The sequence below is a fragment of the Spermophilus citellus genome (genome assembly GCF_964194105.1).
Source record: "Spermophilus citellus genome assembly, chromosome: 13".
In the NCBI taxonomy this organism is placed as follows: domain Eukaryota; kingdom Metazoa; phylum Chordata; class Mammalia; order Rodentia; family Sciuridae; genus Spermophilus; species Spermophilus citellus.
In genome coordinates, this window is record NC_138193.1 from 11,814,591 (window position 1) to 11,840,178 (window position 25,588).

General features: G+C 43.2%; 1 protein-coding gene across 1 annotated transcript in view; it reads right to left on the reverse strand.

Moving 5' to 3' along the window:
• Positions 1–25,588, reverse strand: part of AFF3 (ALF transcription elongation factor 3) — a 502,728-nt gene that overhangs the window by 139,617 nt on the left and 337,523 nt on the right. Inside the window, exon 10 of the mRNA XM_081264786.1 lies at positions 22,482–22,533. Within this exon, the coding sequence (XP_081120912.1) occupies positions 22,482–22,533 (52 nt within the window). The remainder of the gene's footprint in view (positions 1–22,481; positions 22,534–25,588) is intronic.

Genomic DNA, 25,588 nt, shown 5'->3' on the forward strand with positions numbered 1-25,588 from the left:
GGAGGGTTCATGGTTTCAGAGGTCTCAGTCCATAGAAGGCTGGCTCCATTCCTGGGAGCTTAAGCTGAGGCTGAACATCATGGTGGGAGAGGGTGGCAGAGGGAAGCAGCTCACATGAGGGTGGTCAGGAGGCAGAGAGAGAGAGAGAGAGAGAGAGAGAGAGAGAGAGAGAGAGAGAGAGAGAGAGAGAGAGAGACTCCACTCTCCAGATACAAAATATATACCCCAAAGCCACACCCAATGCCCATCTCCTCCAGCCACACCCCACCGCTTCAGTTACCTCACTGTTAGTCCTTAGCAGGGGATTAATTCACAGATTGGGTTAAAACTCTCACAACTCATTCATTTCTCCTCTGAACCTCTTGCACTGACTCATATGTGAGCTTTTGAGGGACACCCCATATCCAAACCATAACAGGGATCTTGAAGACAATGGAATAAAATATCTATGAAAACAAAGATGATTAATATGGAGTTGTTTTTCCTACCCAGAGAGCTCTCTAAAATCTGTGCAAAGGTTACTTGGGGGTGGGGACCCCACATCATTGCAACAAGGCTCTCAGCAGAAATGGGTCTCCCCATTCCCAGAGGGGACACTCACTCCCACAGGCTGTCATACCCAGACAACTATCAGCTGTCCCAACCTGTCCAGATAAACGGGGTATTTTTCTGGCGAGGGGCACAGATAAAATTCTCCAATGAACTGCCTGCAAAGTCAACTTGACATAACATCCCATAAAGTCTTCACTGCTTGGAAGAACTGCGGAAAGTTTCGTTAACATTGAGCTCCCCTGCCCTCCACCACCTCCCAACAATCTTGTTGATGATTCCCGCACCCAAGCACAGGTGATTACATACAGGAAGCTGAGATCATTGGAACTCAGCTGGAGAGGATGCAATTTTCAGTGGGCAGATGTTTTAGCCAGCTTTTTCACTCTGTGACCAAAAAACATGACAAGAACAATCAGAGGAGGAAAGGTTTATACGAGAGCTCATGGTTTCAGAGGTCTTAGTCCATGGATAACCAACTCTAATGCTTTGGGCCGAAAATGAGGCAGAATATCAGGGCGGAAGTAAGTGGTGGAGGAAAGTGGTTCAGTTCATCACACCAGGAAGCAGAGAGAGCACAGACTGTACTTGCCAGGGAAAAAATACATACCCAATGGTGCGGCCCTAATGACTCCTCAGCCACACCCTATCAAGGGATAAATCCACTGATTGGGTTAAGGTTCTCATAATCCAATCATGTCACCTCTGAATGTTCGTGCATTGTCTCACACATGAGCTCTTGGGGGACACCTCATATCTAAACCACAACAGAAGATCCTCTACATCTGATCCTTGAATTCTGCATTTCATTTACTATGTGCAAAAGTTTTATTCCAGGGTATGCCTCAGAAACTTACCCCTTATTCCCACCCCACACCCCACTTAGTTTTCTAGAAGGGAATCAAGTGACACGTAATATTGTGTGGTATTACTCTTTCTTCTCTCCACACTTGGCATGTGGTCCCTGGAAGCCCAGAACTTGAACTCGACTAGTGAGAGCTCTGCATGTCACGCAGCATGACAGGCGATTCCTCATTACATCATGATGGAATTCCCAATGGCTACAGGCAAGACCCGGCCTGTGGTTCCCTTTTCTCTCTGCTCCGCCATCCCATTTCTTCTGAGGGATTGAGGCCCTGGCCACGTCTGCATCAGGGGTCTTAACCCAGATTCTCCTCCCACCCCCAAGGACATTAGTCCATGGGAAAAAAAGTCCACCTGGCCTTCCATAACTAGAGACTAGAGGAAGCAGGGGAAAGATGAGGAGGGGCCATTTTGCAGGAGTTAGGATCAGGCCATTGCAGATCTGAGAATATTAAATGTCATGCAGAGCCCTGCCACCTGCTCTGCTAGGGGACATTGCAAGTGGCTGCGATGGCTTTCCTTACTGCCTTCAGCTCATTCTCACAGTGTGAGTGACTCTGTGTGTGTGTGTGTGTGTGTGTGTGTGTGTGTGTGAGAGAGAGAGAGAGAGAGAGAGAGAGAGAGAGAGAGAGAGAGACTGAAGATATCCTGCCTTGAAAAAAACACTTTCCAACTCAAACATCATCTTCAGGAGCCCAGAGGCTTTGCAAAGAAAGAAAAACAATGTAAATTTCAGAGCTACAGAGCAAATGTAGTAAGAGAGAAATTTGTAAAATACTGAATTGGGTTTCTGAACATACCTCTATTACCAATGCTGATTCTTTATTGCAAGGAGGCAAGGCATTCTGCTCTTGCAGAAAGGTCCTGGGGCTGGGCACCATGCCGCGTGCCTGGAATCCCAGTGGCTCGGGAGGCTGAGGCAGGAGGATTGTGAGTTCAAAGCCAGCCTTAGCAACTTAGCAAGGCCCTTAGCAACTCAGTGAGACCCTGTCTCTAAATAAAATACAAAAAAGAGCTGGAGATGTGGCTCAGTGGTTCAGTGCCACCTCAGATCTAGGACAGAGCTTAGCAGCTGTCCTAGCTTTGATGTTAAATTCAGATCCGTGAACTTGCTGGTGGTTGCTTTACAATGAGAATAATAAAGCCAGCTCTACCTTCTTCACAGCTATCGTTGAGGACAACATTATGTAACACAACTGAACAGCTTTCGACAGCATTGTTTGATGAAAATAAGGTAGAAACAAATGCCTGCTTGTGAATTTGTATGCTGCTGGGGTACCTACTGCCTGGCTTATAAGGTCTCATGTAATGATGTATGACTGATATTTTTGTTCCTCTAGAACCTTCTATATATTCCCAGGTTGTTCAAAGAACAATTCCAAGTGGGCCTCTCATCTGTAGGGTGGGGCAATATTGGCAAAGCCCCATCTGGTCCCTGAACGTGGCTCTAAGTTCCAATGACTGGACCATCTCTATGCTTCCCAGCCTGAAAGCTCTAACCTCATCCAGCAGCTGATGTGTGCTTTTTAATTTTCATTCTCTCACCCTCAGGACAGCTACCCATCCTCCAATGACACTAAGAGGGCATGTCGGGGCCAAGCTGGGTGTCTGCGGTGCTGGTGATCGGAGAGTCTGCTGGTGACTCATCGTGCCCGGGCTGCCCAGCACTGGGGTGCTGGATGATTGCCACCATGACCTTTGCAGGATTTGGAAATTCCAGCTCAAGTTCAACTGTAAGGGTGCTGATTCTGGATAACAACTTTAGCAAAACAGCCTCACTCACTTTGGTGATACAGCATTTTGGAAAGTTTGATACGGAGACATTAGAACACCCTCATATCAGTGTGATGCCAATAATTTGTATTCATTTATGTACTTGATCTGTTACACATTTACCCAGCAATTTCTAAGGCTCTGATAGACCAGAGGAAGCACTCTTCTGAAAGAAAGGCTTGCTCCCTGGTGCTGAGGGACTTGGGATGAGAGGGTTCAGGTAAGAACATTTTAGGATATGCACTTTAATTTTAGTTTTGCTTCTTAGAGAAACCGAATAACAAATTTTTAACAAGGTGATGACTTATTATTGGATTAGTTCACCAAAAGAAATGTAAATATGAGAAATATTATTTTTAATTCGGATTGAAAATGACAAAAACGTGACTACCCTTTCAAGCTTTGTTCTTTTGATGTTAATATTTATATTTAAGTAGGAAAAAATAATAAAGGGGCAAGCATACTATAAAAAAGTATAGGGTGTCATTAAAAAATCACAAATTTGGGGAAGTGGGGATTTTTAAAACTTTAATGTCTTCACCCACTTAGAATGGCAGTTCCTCACAAAGCTACTTGAGCTGAGTGACAACATGGTTTTAATGGATAAAACATTTAAATGATGAAAATAATTGCATATTAAGTATATAATATGAAGGTCTCATGGGAATGGACTCTGGCTGTTCACACTCCCATAAAGGAGCTATGGTCAGCAGGTGTTTGAGGCTTCGCCCTCCAGCTGCCTTGGCTACCCCAAACCTGTCACCTGTGGCTTCCCTTGGTTTCTTTTATTTTTATTTTAATTTTTTTTTTGGTACTGGGGGTTGACCCAGGGGTGCTTAACCACTGACTCACATCCCCAGCCCTTTTTATATTTTACTTAGAGACAGGGTCTCACTGAGTTGCTTAGGGCCTCACTAAGTGGCTGAGGCTGGCCTTGAACTTGAGATCCTCCTGCCTCAGCCTCCTCAACCTCTGGGATTACAGGTGTGGGCCACCAGGTCTGGCTTCCCCTGGTTTCTGATGAAACAACCCTTAGGTTATTTCAGTCAGTTTAATTTTCTGGGCCACCTGATGATGGACAAGACATGGAACTGTAAGGAGGTGGATCGAGTGACTGACTTAAGTGCTTGACGTGGAATGACCAATCACCTGCCCTATGAAAGTGGGGAGAACAAGTCTTTCATCTTCTGTTGTATTTCCTAAACCTGCGTTAATCCTCAAGTCAGCTTTTAGGGAAAAAAATATTCCTGGGGGAATTTAAACGGAGATGAAATTTGAACTCAGATCCCAGTGTGGCTTCCAGGTATTTCGGGGGGCTCTGCTCCCTGCATACACACATGTGGAAAACAGGATTATGGCCACAGGAAGTGGATTTTTATCCATGGCACTTTAGGGTCATTGCAATGTCTCTGGGTGCCAGGAACCGTAAAGGCTGTGGTGTAGAAATTGCTCATGGGCCGATGTTGGAAAGGAACCCACAGGATGAGCCCGCTTCTAATCAGACCATTCTGTGGTCATCCTGGGCTTCCTAAGACGTGGGAGCCTTCTCCAGTCCTGTCTCATTCTGCTCTCATGGAATCTGGTTTCCACCACGGGCTACTGCTCACCCTTTGGCTTAGAAGCTGCTGGCTTTTGCAAGTAACCCTCATGACATTTTGGTCGGTACCTGTCTTGCTTGCGTGGCGAGTCCGCTGAGGACCTCGCAGCAGGGTGACTTGCTGCAGAGCATCTCCCTGTGGCTCTTTGTTGCTCGTTAAAACCTTCAGTGATGATACCAGTGATGAGGAGATGGAGGTAGGGAGGAAAGTGGGACTTAGAAACTACATTCTTACAAGCCACCCCTGCTTCGGTTTGATATCAGTTTTTTAAGTTTAACAATTTTATTGGAAGACAAGGACAGTCTATTGATCAATGATGCACACTGTACATAAACGTGGTGTTTTAAGATATAAAAATGCTTGTTTAAAAGCTCCATTCAGATGAGTGTGTCAGCTTGGTTACCTGGAGATGCCCTGGAAGGACAGAACATCGGGATGGGAGAAGGACGTGTCAGGATCTAGAGGTGATTCAGGTGTGTGGCAGGATGTGTGCAGATTCTATGCAAATATGGTGCCATTTTACTTTAGGGATTTTGGTATTGTTGGTAGGTCCTGGAACCAATCTCCAGATGCTGACAGATGACTGCACAGTCATTATACTGGGAGTAAACACACACTAGGGGAAAAGTCAGGCACCCAACATAGTTTGTCTAATGGTGGAGAGAGGCGCTCAGCTGGACCTTGGAACCTGGCCATGAGAAAGCAGAAGAGGATCTCATGTGAGAACCAAGAGACTCTTGTAGGAGAATGAAGAGAAGTCACTCTCTGCAGACAGAATGGTTTGAATGAAGGCATTCAGAAGAAAAATCTAAGGCATGTTAGAGGAACAGCAAGAGTCCCAGTCTGGCAGGTGCTTTGTGTGCATGGGGTTGGGGGCAGGTAGCAGGAAATGAAGCTAGAAAAATACATGGGGGTGTAGCTCAGGGGTAGAGCATTTGCCTATCATGCATGAGGCCCTGGGTTCCACCCCTAGCACTGCAAAGAAGAAAAATAAGCAAAGAAATGGGGGTAGATATCACAAAAAAATCCTAAAGGCCAGGCTGGGAATATGAACATCATTTTTTGTGATACAAAGTATGAAATGTTTTAGAGCACAGAAGTAGTAGGATCAGAACTGTCCTTTAGAGAAATTAACCTGGCAGCATTAGATAGATGGAAGGGAAGAAACCTGCAGGGAAATCAGGCTTCCATGGAGGGCACAGGATGACCTGGGTTGCGCAGTGGTCAAGGAAACTTAGAGGGATAGAATTTTGTAGGAGAGGCTATGAAAATAGGAACTGGTAGTGCTGGAGTGTGGGAGCCAAAGAAGGGGAAGGAGTGCAGGGTTTGGGTTTGGGGAGGCATCATTAGCATAAGAAGAGCTGGGGCTGGGGTGGGTGGAAGCAGTGGAGGGAAGGTGACCCTGAGTCCTTATATGGGTGAGGTCCCAGGGGATAGCTGGAAAGACTGGTTGGGAGGTCCAGGAAGACATCAGAGTTAGAGATCTTGATTTGAGAAATGTTGGGACAGAGATGAGAGTTCAAACTAAAGACATGGATGCAAGCACCATGAGGGAATGAAGAGAACAAGAAAAAAAAAAATGGGCCAAAGATTTGAACCCTGGTGCGAATGCCAAGAGAACATAGTAGGAGAGCAGCCAAGAAATAGATGATCTGCAGAGGGTATCATCAAGGTTCCAAGAGGGTTCCATGCTGCGAAAAAATCAAGGAAGTTAAGGACTGGGAAGGACCAACAGCTTGGCTCATTGAAAAATAAGCCATGGAGACCCGCCAAGCACAGACACTAGACCAGCTCTGTGCACAGTAGGTGAGGAAGAAGGGCTAGTGAAAGATTAAAGACTGGAAGAGAGAAAGAGGAGAATTCTTACTCATGTTTTGTTTTCTGCATTTTCAATTATTCATGGTCAATCAAGGTCTTGGAAATATTAGAGACAAAGTTTCAGGTATGAACAATTCAAAGTTTTAAATTGTGTACCATTTTTGCGCGCTCTCTCTCTACACACACACAAACACACACACACACACACACACACACGCCATCCTGCTTCATCTCACACGGGACAGGAGTTATCCTTTGTTCTAGTGTATCCATGCTGTATAAGCTACCTGCCTGTTAGTCACTTAGGAGCCATTCTGGTTATCAGATTGACTGAGTCCAGTACAATGAAATATCTTGAGAGGGAGGGGAGGGGCTGACCACATTCTCATAACTTTAATTATGGTATATTTTAATAATTTTTAAATTATTAGTTATGATTATTGATCTCTTACTGTGGCTGATTTATAATTTAAACTTTGTCACAGATACGCATCTACAGGAAAAAACATAATATATAAAGTGTGGAATGTATTTGGAATTGGGGATTTGGAATACATTCCTTGCAGGTGAAGAGAGGCTGACTTCTATATTTGCTGTGTGGTATGATTTGGATATTGCTTGTTCCCCCAAAAGTTTGTGTTTTGAAGGCTTGGTCCCCAGAGTGACACTATTGGGAAGTCATAACATTTCTAAGAGATGGGGCCTAATGCTAGTCTCCAAGAGTGAGTCCCACAGGGAGTGAATTGTTCCAAAAACCTGACGTTGACCCTTGAATTTCTCTACTTCACACCTCCCCATGAGATCTCTTCCTTCCCCCCACGTGCTCCTACACTATGATTCACCGTGAGGTCCTCACCAGAGGAGAACTGATGCCAGCACCATGCCCTGGAACCTTCAGACATGTAAGCTAAAAAAGCTTCTTTTCTTTACAAAGTTAACCTGCCTCTGGTAATTTGTTGTAGTAATGAAAAGCTGACCACCAGTATATAGTGGTTGATGAATGTGGTTGTTTTAATTTTGTCTGGGAAAATGTGAGTATGTTATAAACCCAGGTAGGAAGAGCAACCAAGATACAATAAGAGAGGGGTCTGGAAGGGAGCAGGGAAGGGATGAGGTCAAGAACATCAGAGGTGAACAGAAGTGGGCATTTCTTCCTTTGAGATGAGAGAGAAACAGGCTTGGATCAAGCTAGGAAATAAATAAATAAATATATACATACATACATATACACACACATATTCCTAAAAATATAAGAATATCCATATATATAAATATACATATACTGTGATATATATCACATTAATTTCAGCACAAAGGATATGTATATATATCTCCCTTTTGCTGAAATTAATGTGATTCAGTCAAGGCAATGGTGGTCTCTAAATCTGACTGAGTGTGAAATCAATTGGAAAAAGTTTTCAAAACTACATATTCCCAGGCCCAAACCCAGACACAGTGAATGAGACTCTAGAGGCCCAAGAATCTGCATTTTAAACTCTCTTCCATGATTCGGATAGTTTAATCAGGTTTGAGGCCTCCTGAGTTATTACTTTTTGGATCATGAATGTGAATTAGAATCACAGGGGCAGATGGTAATTTGATCAAATCTTTTTTTTTTGACAGGGTCTCTGTGGGTTGCCCAGGCTGAGTTCAAACTCCTGGGCTCCCATTTCAGCCTCCAAAATTGCTGGGAGTACAGGTGTGCATTACCATGTCCAGTCTGTTTAATTCTGATTTATCAGTATTTTAAAAAGCTCCTGGGTACGCGTATCCATTGGTCCTGTTATTCAAATCACCTGACAATTTCCTCTGGACCTTTCTCCTATCAAAACGGCGCTTGTCTCTGTGCTGGCTGCCCCGTGGGCTGACCTGGTCCCCTGGGGCTCACCGGTGGGTTTCCCCAGGCAGCCCAGCTTTGGAGATGCCGTCTCTGGCTCTCTGGGAAGAGACTGACTGTGGAACTTCTGGAATTCTCTTTAAGGGCAAGCATGTAGCACACCATTATTCTTGATCTGAGCTAAACAGGCAAGGTGCCTTATCTAAAGCCACCGAGATGAAGAATAGAGAAAAGACAGCAGAAAACAGAAGACACAGCAATGTTGGTTCATATTTCACGAATTGGAAAACAAAAACAAAAACAAAACCACCAGGCAAATTTGTCATGCATACGTTTGCTCAGAAAACTCCTGCACCACCACTTTTTCTTTTTCTTTCTTTCCTTTTTTTTTTTTTTTTTAAGCAACAGCAATGATGCCAAACAATTGCAGAAATGCCAGGCTCCTACTCAGCTGTCCCCTTGTTAGAGAAGCTGTTCGCACAGCTGACGCTCTTTAAAAGCCTCTTAAAAATACTAACGTTTCCTTGGTCCAAAAAATGAAGATGTGATCCTATTCCTGCTCCAGCCACCCCAGTTCTGTCCTGGGGCAGACTCTTTAGTTCAAGGCACAGACAGAACCTGACCCTTTTTATAGGACACTCACATTAACATACTCCTCAGACAGCAGGGGCTCAGGGGCCTGCTCCCCCAGGGTGGTGATCCTGCTCTTGAAATACCTACAGATGAAACCATAAAGTGAAAACATTCTTACCCTGTCGAAGGCTTGATCCAGTCGTGGCTTAGCAAGTCAAAAATGAGTAACCTTGCTTGCAATAACATCCTAAAAATTCCAAAGGTAATTTTTCCCCATCCACAGTTAAAAAGCCATCTCCCACCGAATAGTGTCACATCTGTGACGTGTCCAGGATGAAGGTAAGGAGGCTTCTTGCTTAGAGTAATTTGTCTGGTTGGAGATTAAAGGAAAAAAAAAAAAAAAACCAGGCTTGAAGCTAAGCTGTCAGTTAATATTTTTAAACTTGTGGAAAGGAGAAGAAAAAAAGCCATCTTCTTGCTTCAAGGCTGAACTGGGTGATTTTGAAACAGGGATAAAATTCTTCTCCATATCAGGTATCTGATATCTTTTTTTTTTTTTTAATTTCAGCACAGGACAAACAAAAGTTTATCCACCAAGTTTCAAAGGCGTCTTGGTAACAAACTGAAGTTAGGTGGCTTTCTTTGCTATCCAATTACCAAAACATCTCACTGAAAAAAGAGAAAAAGTCCTTCTTGCCATTAATAAACAATCATGGTATTCCAAAGAAGTTCCAAAGCTAAGAATCTTCACATTCCAAATCTTTCCATTCCTGGATGAGCTGGGGTGTTCAGATGTGAACGGGATGTCCTCCTTTTTCTTTTTTGGGCCAATATTCAGGCTAAAAGAGTCTGTGAAATAGACATTTCCCTCCTATGACCTCAGTTTTAGGATTTCTTTCTTGCAAATTGAGTTATTTGACTTGGCCGCTGGCCAGAATCCATTCCTACTTCTTTCTCCTCCTGTTCCTTTCTCTCCTCTCCCTTTCCTTCCCTCCCTTCTCTGCCTGCCTTCTGTTCTTTTCTTGGTGAACACTCCGAAGTCCACTTGGACCCACGGTCTTCGTGGTGTACCGTAAGGTTATTAGAATTAGTGAATGAAAATAACAGGAAGCCCATACAAAGCTGACTTTCAGGTAAACAGCAAATAATTTTTTTTAGTCAAAGTATGTCCAAAATATTGCAGAGGACACACTCACACTAAAAAAAAAAAGTTACTCCCTGTTTATGTGAAATTTGAAGTGAACTGGGCGTCTTATGTTTTATCTGGCAACCCTGGTTTGGAGGATGAAGAGAAGGAATTAAATAAACAACAAAGGCATCCATTTACAACTGCTGGAAGAAGAGAAATTTCCATTCCCATCCTTCTGAATCTTTTCTGCTTCTCTCTACGGGCGACCCCTTTAAGAGCTTACTTATGACCCATCCAGCATCCTAAGCTTCCAGAACAGTCCACATCCTTGTGTTGAAGGAGTCCACCTAGGGTCTCAGGTCACATCAGCATCACCCCAGACCACAGCTTGCAAAATCTCTCCCTGGGCAACATGGGACCTTCCTGCAGAAACCAACCTTTGCAAGTACTTAAGTTGGGATTGGTTATTTTTCTTCAAAATTTGAACATAAAATTTAGTATTTTTAAAGAGACCTTTTGCTCTCTCTGTTCTCACTCGGAGGCAATTTAGCACCATTAGTGTTGGTGATTATTAGGAAACAAAATCCAACAGGATTCAAATGTACTTCAGAATGTAATAAAGTGATCTCTTCTTGGACATGTTCAAAGAGAAGATAAAAATACTGATATGCTTCACACATTTCAAGGGAAGATACAGATATTGATTATATCAATTACTACTTCAAGTGCGTTTCTCAACATCTATGTAAACCCTGAGGTGACACATAATGTGGAAATACTGTTTTATTTATTTAGAGATACATTATTATTCAGTTTCTTGGAAATATTTTGAAATTTAATAGACAAAAAAGAGGATCTATATACATGTGATTAAAAGCATGGGCCAAAAAGTCAAACTCGGATCAAATCCTAGCTCTGTCATAAACTAGCTGTGTGATCCTGGTCAAGTTTCTTAATCTCTCTTTGTATATATTTCTTTCTTACTTTTCTTTCTTTCTTTTTTTTTAATGTGTGTGTGGTGCTGGGGATTGAACCCAGGGCCTTGTGCATGTGAGGCAAGCACTCTATCAACTGAGCTATATCCCCAGATACCTCTCTGTGTATATATTTTTTTTATCTGAAAATGAAGATAATTACTCCCAAGAACTGTAAAAATATGAGTAAAGTGCTCAGAATAGTGTACAAAACACAGTAAATGCCCAGTAAAATTTGGGAGTGAGGGTCACATGATGTAGCCCAAATAGTCAAGAAGAAAAATAAAATGCACATCAGAAAAGGTCTCAATTTTTACAATGGGCTTGTGGGAGAAAAGATTTTTTTTCTGGTGGTCAAATGGACGATACATTAAAAAAATATTTTATGCATTTACTCATGTCCAAAAAATCTTCTCTTTGTTTTTAGAGCATACAACTTCTGGGGTTGTGTGAAATTAGCGTCATATTGTTCTAAGAAGTGAAACTATATGGTTAATAATTCTATCTAACTATTGGCTATTTTTCATGTTTCACTCTGCTTATTCACACATTGAAACTCCAAAAGCAATGAATAATACTCTTTCTCTGACTCAAACATGAAACTCTTATGTTAAAATTTCAAATGAAATAGCTCCACATTTCAGGATTTCCTGCTGTTCTAGTCGTTTTCTGTTACTATGATGAAATATATGAGGCTGGGTAACCTTATATAGAAGTTTATTTGGCTCAAAGTCCAGGAGGGAGGTTCAAGGGCATGGTGCCAGCATCAGCTCAGCTCTGGCGAAGATCTCAGGACAGTTAGTACAATGGCAGGAGCACATGGGAGTGAGAGACCATGTCACAAAACTGAACTCTACACAACGAGTCAAGGGTCAGGTTCAGGCTTTTATAAGGATTTACTCTCTGGAGAACTAACTCTAGGAGAATACCATTTCCTCCAAATGACACGCCCCCAAGGACCTAAGGATCTCCCATTAGGCTCCACCTCTTAAAGGTCCCCTCAGCTCCCATATCCACCACTGGGGGCCAAACTCTCAACACATGAACCTTGGGGGACAAACCACACATGACCCAAAGCCCCTGCCATCTCGCCATTTCAAACTTCTCTTGTTAATTAATTGTTAACATAGTTCAGCTGTGTGTAGTCTGAGGTAGTGTCAAGAAAGGGTACTGTCAAGTCAGGCTCTCTGTGGTAACATCCTGGCTGGGCCATATACTACCTGTGTGTGTGAGCTCGGTCGGCCTCCATTTCTTTATCTATTAAGTGGGAGACTCTAGTGTCGTCCAATCTCTTGAAATGCTGTGAAAATTCAGAGTTGACCATCTACAGGGTGGTCCTATGTTTCTCGTCCTCGAGTCATTGTTATATCATTAGTCTACTGTCCAGTATTCTGTCCTACCTGTTCACAGGTGTTTGGTCCACCCATGGCATCCAGAGAGTAGCTAGTATTTTCTTTCCCGTTGATCATGATAGACTAACACCTGTCCTGTTCTAACTAAGTGCCTGAAATTCCCCAGAATCCTCATTTTTAAAAGCAGGAATGGCCTATTGGACATGGAGAGGAGAGTGCGTGTGTGTGGAGGTGTGGTCATCTGCCCTCATCCCGGCATTTTCCGTCCCTCTGGATGCTTCAGTTGTTGAAGAAGCTGAAGAGCTGGCGGTGGACTTCTCTGTTGCAGGACCTTAGGGCCGGGGCTCATGGACCTTGCATGCCCTGGTAGATCTCGGGAACGCAGCTTACTAAACTGCTGACACTGAGGGTCCTGGGAGGTGAGCAGGTGGGCAGAGGTGGAAAGGCTGTCAGGTCACTCCTGCCAGCTATGTGCATTGTGGGATGGATTCCAGCCTCCAGCCCGGGCAATTGCCAAGACCCCGTCACTGTGCAGAAGCAGCATGAGCGAGAGTGCGTGGAAGGCGGTCCCCCTGCCCGCACAGGCTCTGTGGGATACAGCTCTTGTTAATAGGGAAGGAGGCAGACACGGAGGGCTGTTAGGAAAATATTAGCCCTTTGTTCAAAAATGGGATTTCTTCCTTAAATCCTCTACCACTCCACGTGTCCTCTGGGGCACAGACCTCAGGCAGCGCCTCCAGGCAGCTCTGGAGCTGGGCAACCAGCCGGATTCGAGGCTCTGCCAAGTTTGAAACCTCCGTGAGCCAATTTACTTCTTTGAGATCCCATTTTCCTCTTCTGTAATACAATATGCAATAATGAAATAATATGCCTCACCAGTTTGGTGTCAGAATTAAGTAAAACAACGAGTCCCGCTGAGTGCCGGGTACAAATAGATATTGTGTCATGGGAATATCCTTACGGTACCAGGCTGCCTGAGAGGGGACCAGCATCAGAGGCACGGGGTGCAAAGAGAACCTATGAACTGGGGCATGGTGGGGGGATAAGTTTGCAAATAGACAAGCTCCACATTTTGGAGACCTGTATCTTAATTAGAAGAGAAAGAAGAGATCTGGCTGATGATGTTTTTGCAAGAAGGTGCACAAAATGCATAGCAAATGTCGTCTAACCATCCTTGCATTCTTCAGCAGCTGCTCATTTCTTCATGCCAATACTTTTGGGTTGAATCAGTGCTATATTCTAAATGATGGAAGAGGCTTCAACAAAAGAGCAGAAAGAAGCTTTAGGAAAGATAATACTATAATCCAAGGAAGCAGAACCAGCCTGTAAATGTCAGGCTACATTTACTGATTACCCACTGCAGTCACTAAATACGGTGATGGGAACCATGCTCTTCCTCGGCTTGAGTGACACTTCAGGAAAATGTTAGCAAAAGCCACAGTGAATACAGAGAAGCTAAGGTTTATTAGTTAATGTCTCTGCGGACTGAAAGAGTTCACTGCCAAGGGACTAGACTTCCTTCTGGAGATGGTGTCTACCTCAATCACAAATGTGACACTCAGCTACATATGTGGCCTCATTTGGGGTCACTGAAAAATTTCCTTATCCTAGGACACAGACCTCCAATAGCTACTTCTTGAGCCTGTGAATGGGCTCTCAAATTTTTTGAGTGGTCAGTTAGTGCCTTCCTAGGTGTACTAACAAGTTCCTGGGTTCTGCAAGGGGAGCACCCCAGGGAGCCATGCAGTGGGGCCAGAGGGAGGCCCTGAGTGGGGACCGACACGGTGACTTCTAATCTTTGGAGAAACTCTTTAAGTCTTGGTTTCCTCATCTGTATGTGAGGTGAGAGAAACTCTGCTTTCAACGGTACTGGGAGTACTTAGAGGTCATTGACAAATAGGGCCGGAAACATGGCAGGGTCCAATACATGGCTTCCTCCTCCTTCTGCTCAGAGCATCTCGGTAGTAAAATCTGTGGTGCTTTGCATGGTGGCTGACCAAAGTGTGGTTCACAGAGGTGAACTGAGAAAGTGCTGGAGTGATGGTGGGTGGCGTGTGTGGCGCTAGTTTCAGCACAGGCACTCTCATGGGGCATAATGCAGAATGCACCTGTGACTCTAGTTCATATTAAAAATGCTTAAGACAGGTTCACACCCAGCAGAATCAAAAGCAGGGATGCAGAGATATTTGCACACCCGTGTTCACAGCAGCATCATTCACAGCAGGCATGAGGTGGGAGTGGGAGTATATGAACCCGATGTGGTGTGTGCAAAGCTTCCTGACTTACCGAGAGGTTAGAGCCTGATCAACTCATCCTCAGTTGGAGGAGTTGAAAATGCACTCATCCCCCTAAGCTATCATACCACACGCAGTAGAGCATTGCTTGTCCCCCTTGTGACCATGCTCCCTGGGGCCGCCCAGCATCAGGAGAGGAACAGACTGCATGCTGTCAGCCAGGGGATAGATCCACATTCAAAATTCCAAGTATGGTCTCAACTGAATACCTTCGCAAAGTCTAAAAAAAAAAAAATCACGAGCTGAACCAGAGTAAGTCAGGGTCTGTCTTATATCCATACAAAAAAATATTATTCACCCTTAAAAAAGGGAGGAAATTCTTACCCAGGGTGCAACATGAATAACCTTGATATTGGGTTAAGTGAAATAAGTCAGAGAAAAAGGAGAAACACTTTAAAAGTCTACTGGCACAAAATGCCTAGTGTGGTCAAACAGATTCGATTTAGGAAAGATAATACTATATTGCAAAAAGTGGAACCAGTCTGTAAATGTCAGTCAACTGATTACCCACGGCAGTTAGTAAATACAGTAATACGAACCATGATTCTGTACAGGGTAACTCAACCCTGGTCGCCAAGGGCAGGGCGAAGTGCGTTAAACTTTTTTTTTTTTTTGGTACCGGGGATTGAACTTAGGGGCACTCCACTACTAAGCCACATCCTCAGCCCTATTTTTGTATTTTATTTAGTGACAGGGTCTCACTGAGTTGCTTAGAACCTTGCTTTTGCTGAGGCTGGCTTTGACCTCTCCATCCTCCTGCCTCAGCCTCCTGAGCCGCTGGGATTACAGGTGTGTGCCACGGCGCCTAGTGGAGAGCTTCAGTTTGGAAAGATGAAAAAGAGTTCTGGGGAAAGACTATGTTGATGGTAGCCAAAACACACGAATGTACTTAATGTCACCGAAAAATGGTTAGAAGGATGCATCTTACATGCATTTTTCCACAATTAAAATTAAAAAATTAAATTACCCCCAAATAGTTGGAGGAACCCTGAGCTAGATGACATCCTGAAGGGAGGCTCATTTGACTGGGTCCCCAGAGAAGAAGAAAGAGTGAAACTCTGGGAAACCCCACAAGGGACAGAGGGATGGACTCCCTAATTTTGCTGGAGATTCCTTTATGACCCTGGGGCCACAGGCATGCTGGCTGGTGCAAGAGCACAGGCTGACAGGCTTGTTCTGGGATGGCATAATCTTCTTGTGTCTAAATCTCAGGGCACTACCAATACGACAGCGACGCCTAACCCCTCTCCACTGTGGCTTCTCCCTCAGCAGTGTGCTGGGCCCCAAGCCGCCCCTGGCTTTGTGCATGGTGGCCCTTCTTGTCCCCTGGGTGAGCCGTGCCCCATTGCAGGCTTGGTCCCATCTGTGCATGGGCGTGATGAGTGGCCTCACGAGCCCGGGGGACCTTTCCTATTTCATTTTTCATGCTTGATGTCTACGAGCAGAGAAACAGGATCTGGCTGCCTTTCCCAGGGCAGAGGCTGTGTGCTGGGTTTCTCATTTTCTTAGCCAACAGGGTCCTGGCAAATCACTTAACGGACACAGAAAGAGGCCTCTGAGGACGGACACCTCATACACTAAAAGATCAGCCACAATTCATCATGTTAGACCCAGATCTCCATCGCCAAAATAAATATCAAGAAGGTTTCATGTTTCTCAGGAAAAAAAAAAAAAAGATGTTTGGGTAACAATTTCCCAATAGACTTTGATCTCTCAACTTCTAGGCCCTATTATCTGATCAGTTTGTAGAACCTTATTTAAATGTACATGCACGAATGATACATGTCTTCATATGTTGAGCACACAACTGTTTCTCTGGATTTTTTTCCTTCCATATTTAACATGGTCTAAGAGAGTGTTTCAACGAGTGCAGAAATTTCAAGCGGGCATTTTTCCTTGATATGAACGCGTTGACCATATCCTCTTTATACCGGACTCAGAGAGTCCCAGGTTACCTACAAGGTCTGAATTCTTGGGCATTGTCCAGTCCCACTGTGCTCCCCCTATCAGTGACTTCAAGTCTTCCATACATTATTCTCTCTGGGGAGGGGTCAGGTGTGTTCTTCTTGTCACGGCCCCGTCCTCTGACACCCTGGAAGACAGCTAGTTCTGATTGACATCTTTGGAGAGTAGACTCAACTCAACCCTTCTTCTCCGCAGTCCCAGCTTTACGAGAAGACCTTTAAACATGTTCTCATCATTTCTGTTTTTACCACCTTTAACTCATTCTAAAAACTCATCCCCCGCCTTTTTTTTTAAAAAAAGAACAGATTAAAATTCTAATTTTCCAGTTTTCATAAGTCATAAATACTATTATAATAGCAGTAACAATAACTTATGGAGAGCGTACTTGGTAATGGGCACTTTCCACATATTAACTTTTGAAGAAGGACCATTTCATGGGTCACTGTAATTCAGTCTGAGCTGATAATAATTCCCAATTCTTTTACTGCACAAGGTCCACACTTGGATGGGCCATTTTCCTTCTGCCTCATATGTATTTTTTTTCTCTGAGTAGTTTTTTTTTTAATATTTATTTTTTTAGGTGTAGATGGTGATGAGGATCGAACCTGGGTCCCTCCCACCCATGCTAGGTGAGCACTCTACCGCTGAGCCACAATCCCAGCACCCCCCTGAGTAGTTTAAGGCTTTGTGTTTAATCCAATTTCTCTAATTTACGAAGGTCATTTTAAATCTTCGTGTATTTTTTCAGGCTACAGTTAACTTTATTGGTTGAGGGCCATCTACTGCATAAAGAAGGACACTTACTCTTGGGATTTGTCCACAAGCCTGTACTTTTGGTCTTTGACTTGACAGAAGATCCTTCAGTGGTGGGCAAATCGGGATGAAGCAGACACAGCGGTCCTGCCAAACTGTGGTCTTCCCAGAACGTTGGAAATCTTCATTTGGTCATTATTTTTAGAATTTTTCTATAACAGTGACAATCTAGTAGGCTATGGGCCTATGGCAATGACTTGCTCTTCCTGGGATGGCTATTGTCTCCAGAGACAATAGGGTTTGCAGAATCAGCCACATGGAGCCATGGTGAAGAGCTCAGCTTCCAGGGTCTGGATCTTGGGTTCAAATCCTGCTTTGGCACTTGAAGCCACATAAACTCAGGTATATGAGTTATCCCCTTTGCCTGTAGAATGGGGAGTATTACTGGGTTGTTGTCAGAGTTAGCAGGGACGAGACGTGTCAAGTGTTAAGATTTGCACCTTGGCAAGGTAAGTGTTCAATGCAGATTCATTATTATTACATTATCAGGTCGAAAAGCTGTCTGTGAATATTTCTATCCTTTCTATATACTTCAAAGCTTTTGCCCATTTAAAACACTCATTTCCTAAAAAAGTAAAAAAAGATACTTGTTTCCTTATCATTTTGTTGTTGTCAGAGTTCCTTAAATATATACAGATTACTTGTCTGACATATGTATTGCAAATACTTTCTCTCAGCTTATAGCTGGCCTTTCATTTCTATGAGCAGATGCTTTTTGTTTTGATGAGATCCAATTAAGATCTTCCTGTATACATGTTTGTGACCCCCCATAAGAGATTTTTGTCCCATCCAGGCTGTGAAGAGACCATCCTGTGTTTTTGGCAGGTGCTTCATGGCTGTACCTTCTATACTGAGGTCTCTCATCCTTCTCAGCTGTGGGCACATGAAATTCCCTTTCCCACCAGTAGCTGTTCCTGCAACTTTGGTTGAAAGACTTGGCTTTCTGCATTCAACTTCTTCTGTGTCTTGTGGAAAAATCAATTGACCATATGTGTGTGGTCTGTTCCTAGATTGTTTCATTCCATCGATTTGTCTGCCCTTATATCTTAAATTACTTCAGTTTTATAATAAATCTTAAAATCAGGGACTGGAAGGTTGCCATCTTGTTCTTCTTCCAGATTGTTTGGCTACCTAAGTCCTTTGCTTTTCTATAAAAATTTTAGAATCAACCTGTAAAACTATTTTCTACAAAAATGTCCTATTGGCCTTTTGATGGAGATTGTGCTGAATCCACAGATCAGTAAAAGAGCAACTGAGATACCAATATTGTCAAGTTTTCCAGTTTCTGAACTTCTCTCCATCTGGTTAGGTCTTAAATTGCTCTCATCAATGTGTTGTAGTTTCTATAGTTTTTAAGTCTTGTATGTCTTTTGCTAAATTTATTAAGCATTTTATATTTTTATGTCATGGTAAATGGAGTTACTTTTTAAATTTCATTTTCCAATTGCTTATTCCTAATAAATTGGCACGCAATAGATTTCTGGATATTCACCTTGATAAATTATTGATTCTCTTTATTAGAGCCTTAGGACTTTCTCTAGCAATCAACTCTCTCAATATTTGTGTATATTATTTCCTTTTCTTGTCTTATGGCACTGACTATGATCTCAAGTAAAATGTTGAATAGAGATAGCAAGAGGAGTCAATACCGATAAATTCTTGACCTTAAAACTCCAAGTTTTACCTCTGACTATGATAAAAGCAGTAGGTTTTTCTTTTCTTCTTTAATAGATATCCATCCCTTCTAGTCTTAATTTGCTGAAAATTTTAAAATTTTTCTTTTACATTCATTTGTGGGTGCTACCTTTTGTCAAATGATTTTTTTGGTATCTATTTAGATTTCTTCTCCTTTATTCTATTAGTACAGCATATTACACTGATTGACTTTCTAATAATAAACCAACCATGCACTCTAGTAATAAAGCCTACTTAGTCATCATGAATCATATCCTTTTTGTAAATTGTGGGGATAGATGTGCTACGAATTTCTGTAACCATGTCTATGAGGGGTCCTGGAGTATAATTTGCCCACACAGTTTGAGTCAGGTGCCTATCCTAGTGCCTGTGTTTGTTATGTCCAATTTCCTTTGCTCTGTTTCTCCCTTTCAGCCCACTTAATTGATGCTCTGTTGCTCAGGCTCTCTTTCCCTGATCCATCTTCTGAGATCTACACACTCCTTGTTCTGTTTACCTGGCTGCAGCCTCTGATTGCTCTGACCTTTAAGGATATGGGAAGAATCATCCCCACTCCCTGTCATCCCTCCCCCATTCATATATTTGAAGTCCTAACCTCTAGGACCTTAAAGTGTGATCTTATTTGGGATTAGGGCCTCATAGAGGTAGTTAGGTTAAAATGAGATCATTAGGATGGGGCCTGATCCCATATCACTGTGTTCTCATGAAGAGGGACACAGAGACAGACATGCCCAGAGAGAAGATGATGTGTTTAAGCCAAGGACCAAGGGCAGAAGCACATTCTTCCTTTACAGCTCTCTGAAGGAACCAACACCAGAACCATGACAAAACAAACTGTCACGTAGCCACCTGGATTGGTGTATTTTGTTATGGTAGCTCTAGCAAAGGAGTTCACTTACATTTACTACCTAACACATGATCTCATCTCAGTATTTGTTCTTTTTTTGGCGGGGGAGGAGGAGTGGGTACTGGGGATTGAACTCAGGGGCACTCACCACTGAGCCGCATCCCCAGTCCTATTTTGTATTTTTTTTAGAGACAGGGTCTCTTGGGCTGGGGCTATAGCTCAGTGGCAGAGTGCTTGCCTCGCATGTGTGAGGCACTGGGTTCAATCCTCAGCACCACATAAAAGTAAAATAAAAAATAGAGACAGGGTCTCACTGAGCTGCTTCGTGCCTCTTTTTTTCTTTTCTTTTTTTGCTGAGGCCGGCTTTAACTCAAGATCCTCCTGCCTCAGCTTCCTGAGCCACTGGGATTACAGGTGCATGCCATTGTGACTGACTCAGTAATTGTTCTTGATTCTGATTCTTGGCTTAGTTTTGTCTCTTAAGACCCCTGTATCCCTCAGGATGGTAAATGGGTAAAAATCAGAAGGTGTATGTCCTAATTTATCCTTGAAGTTGAATAACTCTTCCGATCCTCAAAAGCTCAGGTGGGGTGCAGTGTGTGAGAATATCCCTGTCACATGCAAGTCAGGCATCCTGAGTCCTACACATTCAGAACAGCCGCTCTTCCTGCCTAAGAACAGAACCCCCGTGAGAGGGTTCTGACAGATCCCAAGTTCAGAATTCCCCACTTCTAAGAGATATCCCTGCCACCCCAGACTTCATTTCTGTCATTTCTTGTTCAGGAGGAGAGGCTGGTGACCATGGAGCCACTTGGCTCAGAGGGGGGCACGTGAGGTGTTGTTCCAGGCTTCCACCATCTTTACATCTCCAGAAAATTTAACAGTGATTCCTCGGACAACTTACTTACTTTTATACATGTTAGAAGAAATAAAGTTTGGAGCAATGGAGAGAAATTCTTTTAGGGAATGAACACTTCAGAAACACACAAGGGAAGGAGAACTTTAACGACCCACCAAACTACATTAACAAAATTGGTGTCTACCGAAGGTGGCTTTAAACCACGTAAAATTAAATGTAGTTCTCTAGCAGCTTTCCAACATATTTTTTCTGTTCCTTTGTCTGTAAGATAATTCTGTTGCTGAGAATTAGGAAAATTGCTGTTTCTGTAATAACTAATGCTCTTATTAAACAATTTATAAAAATGTAACTCACTCCCAAATAGCTTACATTCTAATTGTATATTCTTATCCTGTCTAAATGTTACTCAAAAAACTAAGTTTTTCAGTAATTCCTCTCTTTTCAGTTCTCTAGAATGCCTCCAGATGGCATTAAAACCCTTTCCCCCATTCCCTACCCCCCCACTTTTTTTGGCGGCAGCAGAAAAAAATTAAAAATTAGCATTATTTTAACCATTTAAGGCCAGTTACATTCATGAGCGCATCAGAAACCACAACAATGGAATGGTTTGTAAATTTTAGGAAAATAACAAACATGAAATTGTATCCATTATGAAATATATAGCCACCCTGTGCAAAGCAAAGAAACAGGTATTGGTCAAGGCAAGACACTCCATGAGATACCACCAACTGTGACTGCTAATGAATAGCACTTTAAAAGCTTAGCAATAAGAGCCCCGATCCACAGATTCATTCACAGAGCCTGCCTTATAATAACAAGACGCACTTCATTCCTCAAAAGTGATAAAAATGAAGACTCATTAGAAGCAAACCTGTTGCCAATTCCTGCGGAGCTAAAACAAATTCATTTGTTAGCTTGTGAGTTATTTTATTTAAATGTTGGTGTATCAACTTGGCATCCAATGAATCATCAAAAACATATTTGGGTTCCATGAATACTGATAGTAAAAAGATAAAATAGAGGAACACATGTTTTAGAAGTGCCCTTTCTTATATTTTAAAAACTGCTCTGTTAACTTAAGAACATAGCAAACTTTTGCAATTCCAGAGAGAACTATAATTGTAATCCTCCCCACTCCTCATGATCCAGAGGTGAGATTGCAGATGGCAGGCTTTTAAAATGACATGAAATCTTCACGGGTGTGTGGGGCAGAAAGTCCCCCAGTACGTGTGAGAGCTTCTTCAAGTCTTCTCACCAAATTCTAAAGGGCTCATCTCCCTTCTCCCTGTGCACAGCCTCGATCTCCTCAGATTTCTGCTTCATAAAGAGGAGCATTTGCGTTTTCAAGTTTCCTCTTATGATGCTAAAGTATTAAGAACTCAAAATGCATCTGTACCCAAAAGCATTTAAAGAGACATTATCATGAGAAAAGAGAACCACCCCTTCGTTCTGGTCACCCTCTTACAAGGTACAAGCACTGTTCCATTTATAAGGCAAATTAAAGGACAGTCATCTAGGACAGAAATAAAAAAGAGACTTACGATGTATTCGAAGTGCCATTGTCTGGACTCTCTGGCTCAGCATCACCTTTCTCTTAAAAAGGAAGTAGGGGGAAAAAAAAACCGACATGTGAGTCGTGCAGTCTTAAGATTTAAGAGAGACTAAATATTTCTATGGTCCTATTAACAATCTTTCAAAATGTGCAGCAGGAGGCCTTTAAAACATTTTTTATTGTCTTAGAGCTGGATCCGCAAAATAATTTCGTCTTTGCAATGCAATTGCCCAGGCACCAATCTGTGGGTAGGTACTAAGGAGCTATTTGCAAACAACCAGAGGCGCAGGCTGGAGACCTTGCCAAGAGATGAATATCTTACAGATGGAATCGGTTTCTTTCCACTTCATTTTACAGAAAATTTAAAGAAAATAAACCCATTAGCATTCGACATCCAAGGCACTTTGAACTTTGATCCCTCCTGCTAACATAAGCCAAATGGGGTCTGGCTGAAACAGGACCTGGATGAGAGAACTTCACAGAACACTGAGGTTGCAGTCACGAGACCCCCAAGAATTATACCCCACGGAGGATTACACTCCTGGCAGCAGGTTGTGGGGCTCACAAGATAGAGCCAGATAAGATGTAAACCAGAAATCCTTCCTGCCCATCTGAGAGGATGGAGAAAGAAAGGTTTCTGAGGGACGTGGCCATCGGGGACTTGACGGATTTTAGTTAGGGGAGCCTGGGACTAGTTCACTCTTGGTAGTTTTAAAGTCAGATGCAACAGGCCTAATGTAATTCCCAATCCTGGCCCAAGGGGTGGTTTGAAATATGCATCTTCACATTGTAAAGAGCCTCTATGGATGTCCTTGAGGTTGGGGTGGGAAGAAGGGTCCTTTGTGCCTAAGAGTAAGTTGTCTGTGGCTGCTGATGGCTCTGCAGCACCCGTGGCTGAATGAACCCAGAGACTTGCGAGTTGCAGAAGAGGCCTGTGGGTGGCCACTTGGCCTTGCTGTGCTCTCTCAGGTCAGCCTGGACACCTCTAGGATCCCTCATTCTACCATGCAGGCCCTCAGACCTCTGCAGGTACCAAGCTCCATGTGTCATCTATTGACCTTAGCAGGTGGTCACCTCCTCTTAGGAATGACCCCTCAAATTACCTCATGGAGCCCGGGGAGGTTGCCCAAATGGCTCTGAATCAATCGTCACGTTTTCTTCTCTTTTTCTTACAGGACAGAAAGCCGTTGGGAGGAAAGGAAGACGCATTCCATAGAGCTCATACATCTGTCTCTGATTTGATTTTCACTGTGTCTCTCTAGATGGTGCAGGGCACCCATGAGGGACAGTCACTAGGTCCAAATCCAGTCGTCCAGGGGAAAAAAAACCCAAATAAATCTACCAAATCTATGATGATAATAAACATGGAGTAGTCAGGGCCCTAATCCATATAATACCCCGTTAGACTAGCCAGGACCCTAATCCATATGAAACCACATGGATACTTATGTATTTCACCTTGACATAAAGCAAAGGCAACAAATTAATAAGCTTGCTTGAACACTCCTACTTTGATACTGTCTTTGGCCTTTCAAGCAGAGCTGTGATGTGCTCCTTTAGGGGACGTGTAAGGCCCGGTCAACTGGCTTCTGTGCTGGAAAATATCCTAGTCTGGTACTTTCCAGAATCATTTTTCCCCTAAGCAACCATTGTTCCTGCCATAACCCCAAAATAGAGAGTCAGAAACATCTATATTAGGTAGGAAAAATCTAAATGAAGGTGATATTTTTCCTCAAAAACATAGATTCATCCTTCTTCCTTCCCCTTTAATCTGGAGAAACTGGTTCTGTTTCCCAGGGCCTGGCTGCCAGCAGTCATGTCTTGCACCATTATAATAAAGAATGTAAAGCAGCAGGCGAGAGTAAACATTTCCAAACGATTTATGTCAGAAAACAGGGAAACAATAATACCCACGCAGGCCTTGCTTGGATGTTTGAAGAAACACGTTTTACCTTGACCCATACTGTTGCCACATAACCCCACAGGTGGAGGGGCCGCAGGCTGGACTGCACATTGGATCGGGGGCTGCAGGAGTCACGGGCTTGTCTCAGCACAGGGACAAAGCTGCAGCTGATTATCTCTGCTCTTAGCAGCACTTATGTTGTGGCAACAGGGAAAACAAATAGGTTTTGGCAAACAGGAAGGATACCACGGGGCCAAACGGGACATTTAGGAACAGCCTGAGTGGGAGTGCTCTGAGCCACTTTAGGGCTGATAATGAATTAAACTTTTTTTTGGGAAAAGTAAGCTTGGGATTAAAAGAGGGATTTTAACTATTTTTTGTCCTATACACACACACACACACACACACACACACACACACACACACACGTTGCAAAACCCCACTCAATATCTTGAAATCTTAGGTGATGCAATTTTTGAAGATAATCTGCAATGTGTAAAGCCATTAGCCATCGAGAAACACAGGCACCCAAGGGAAATGATGCTGAAGATGGCTGGAGGTGCTCAGTGTGAGAATTTTTTAGGTGGGAGCTCAGGAGATGTTTCCTTGCATCCCCAAAGGGGACTGTTTGGGGTCATCCTGTTTATATCAAATGCTGTCATGATGGATACTACCATGTTGGTCTCTCTGGAAGGGAGCCTGCATCGATCATTAACAGGCTGGGCATAAGGGGCTGGCAGGGGGCAGTGTGGTCATTTGCATGTGGAAATACAATGCAGAGAGGAAGGAGAGATGGGCCATGGTGAGAGGGACCCCATAGATACATGCAAATGTATCTACATGTACACGTGTATGTATACAGGTCCCTGATGCCTATATTTCAACTTGTCTTTTAATATAGAACCACATGCTCACGTAGAAGAGGCTGGCCTGGGGGTGTAGCTCAGGGGTAGAGTATGTGCTTAGCATACACAGGTCCTGGTTTCCATACCCAGCACTAGGGGAAATAAAAGAAAAAGCAGAAGAGGGTTAAGGTTCCTTTGCTACTGAGATGGATATAGTCTGAGGAATGAAACCTCTTGATGGTTCCAATAGGTCACTGAAAAAAATCACAATAGCTCTCCTTCTAATTCAATAAATGTGCTGAGGTTGTATAGACCTGGTACTCTGCCTGGTAAGCCTAAAGATAAGTG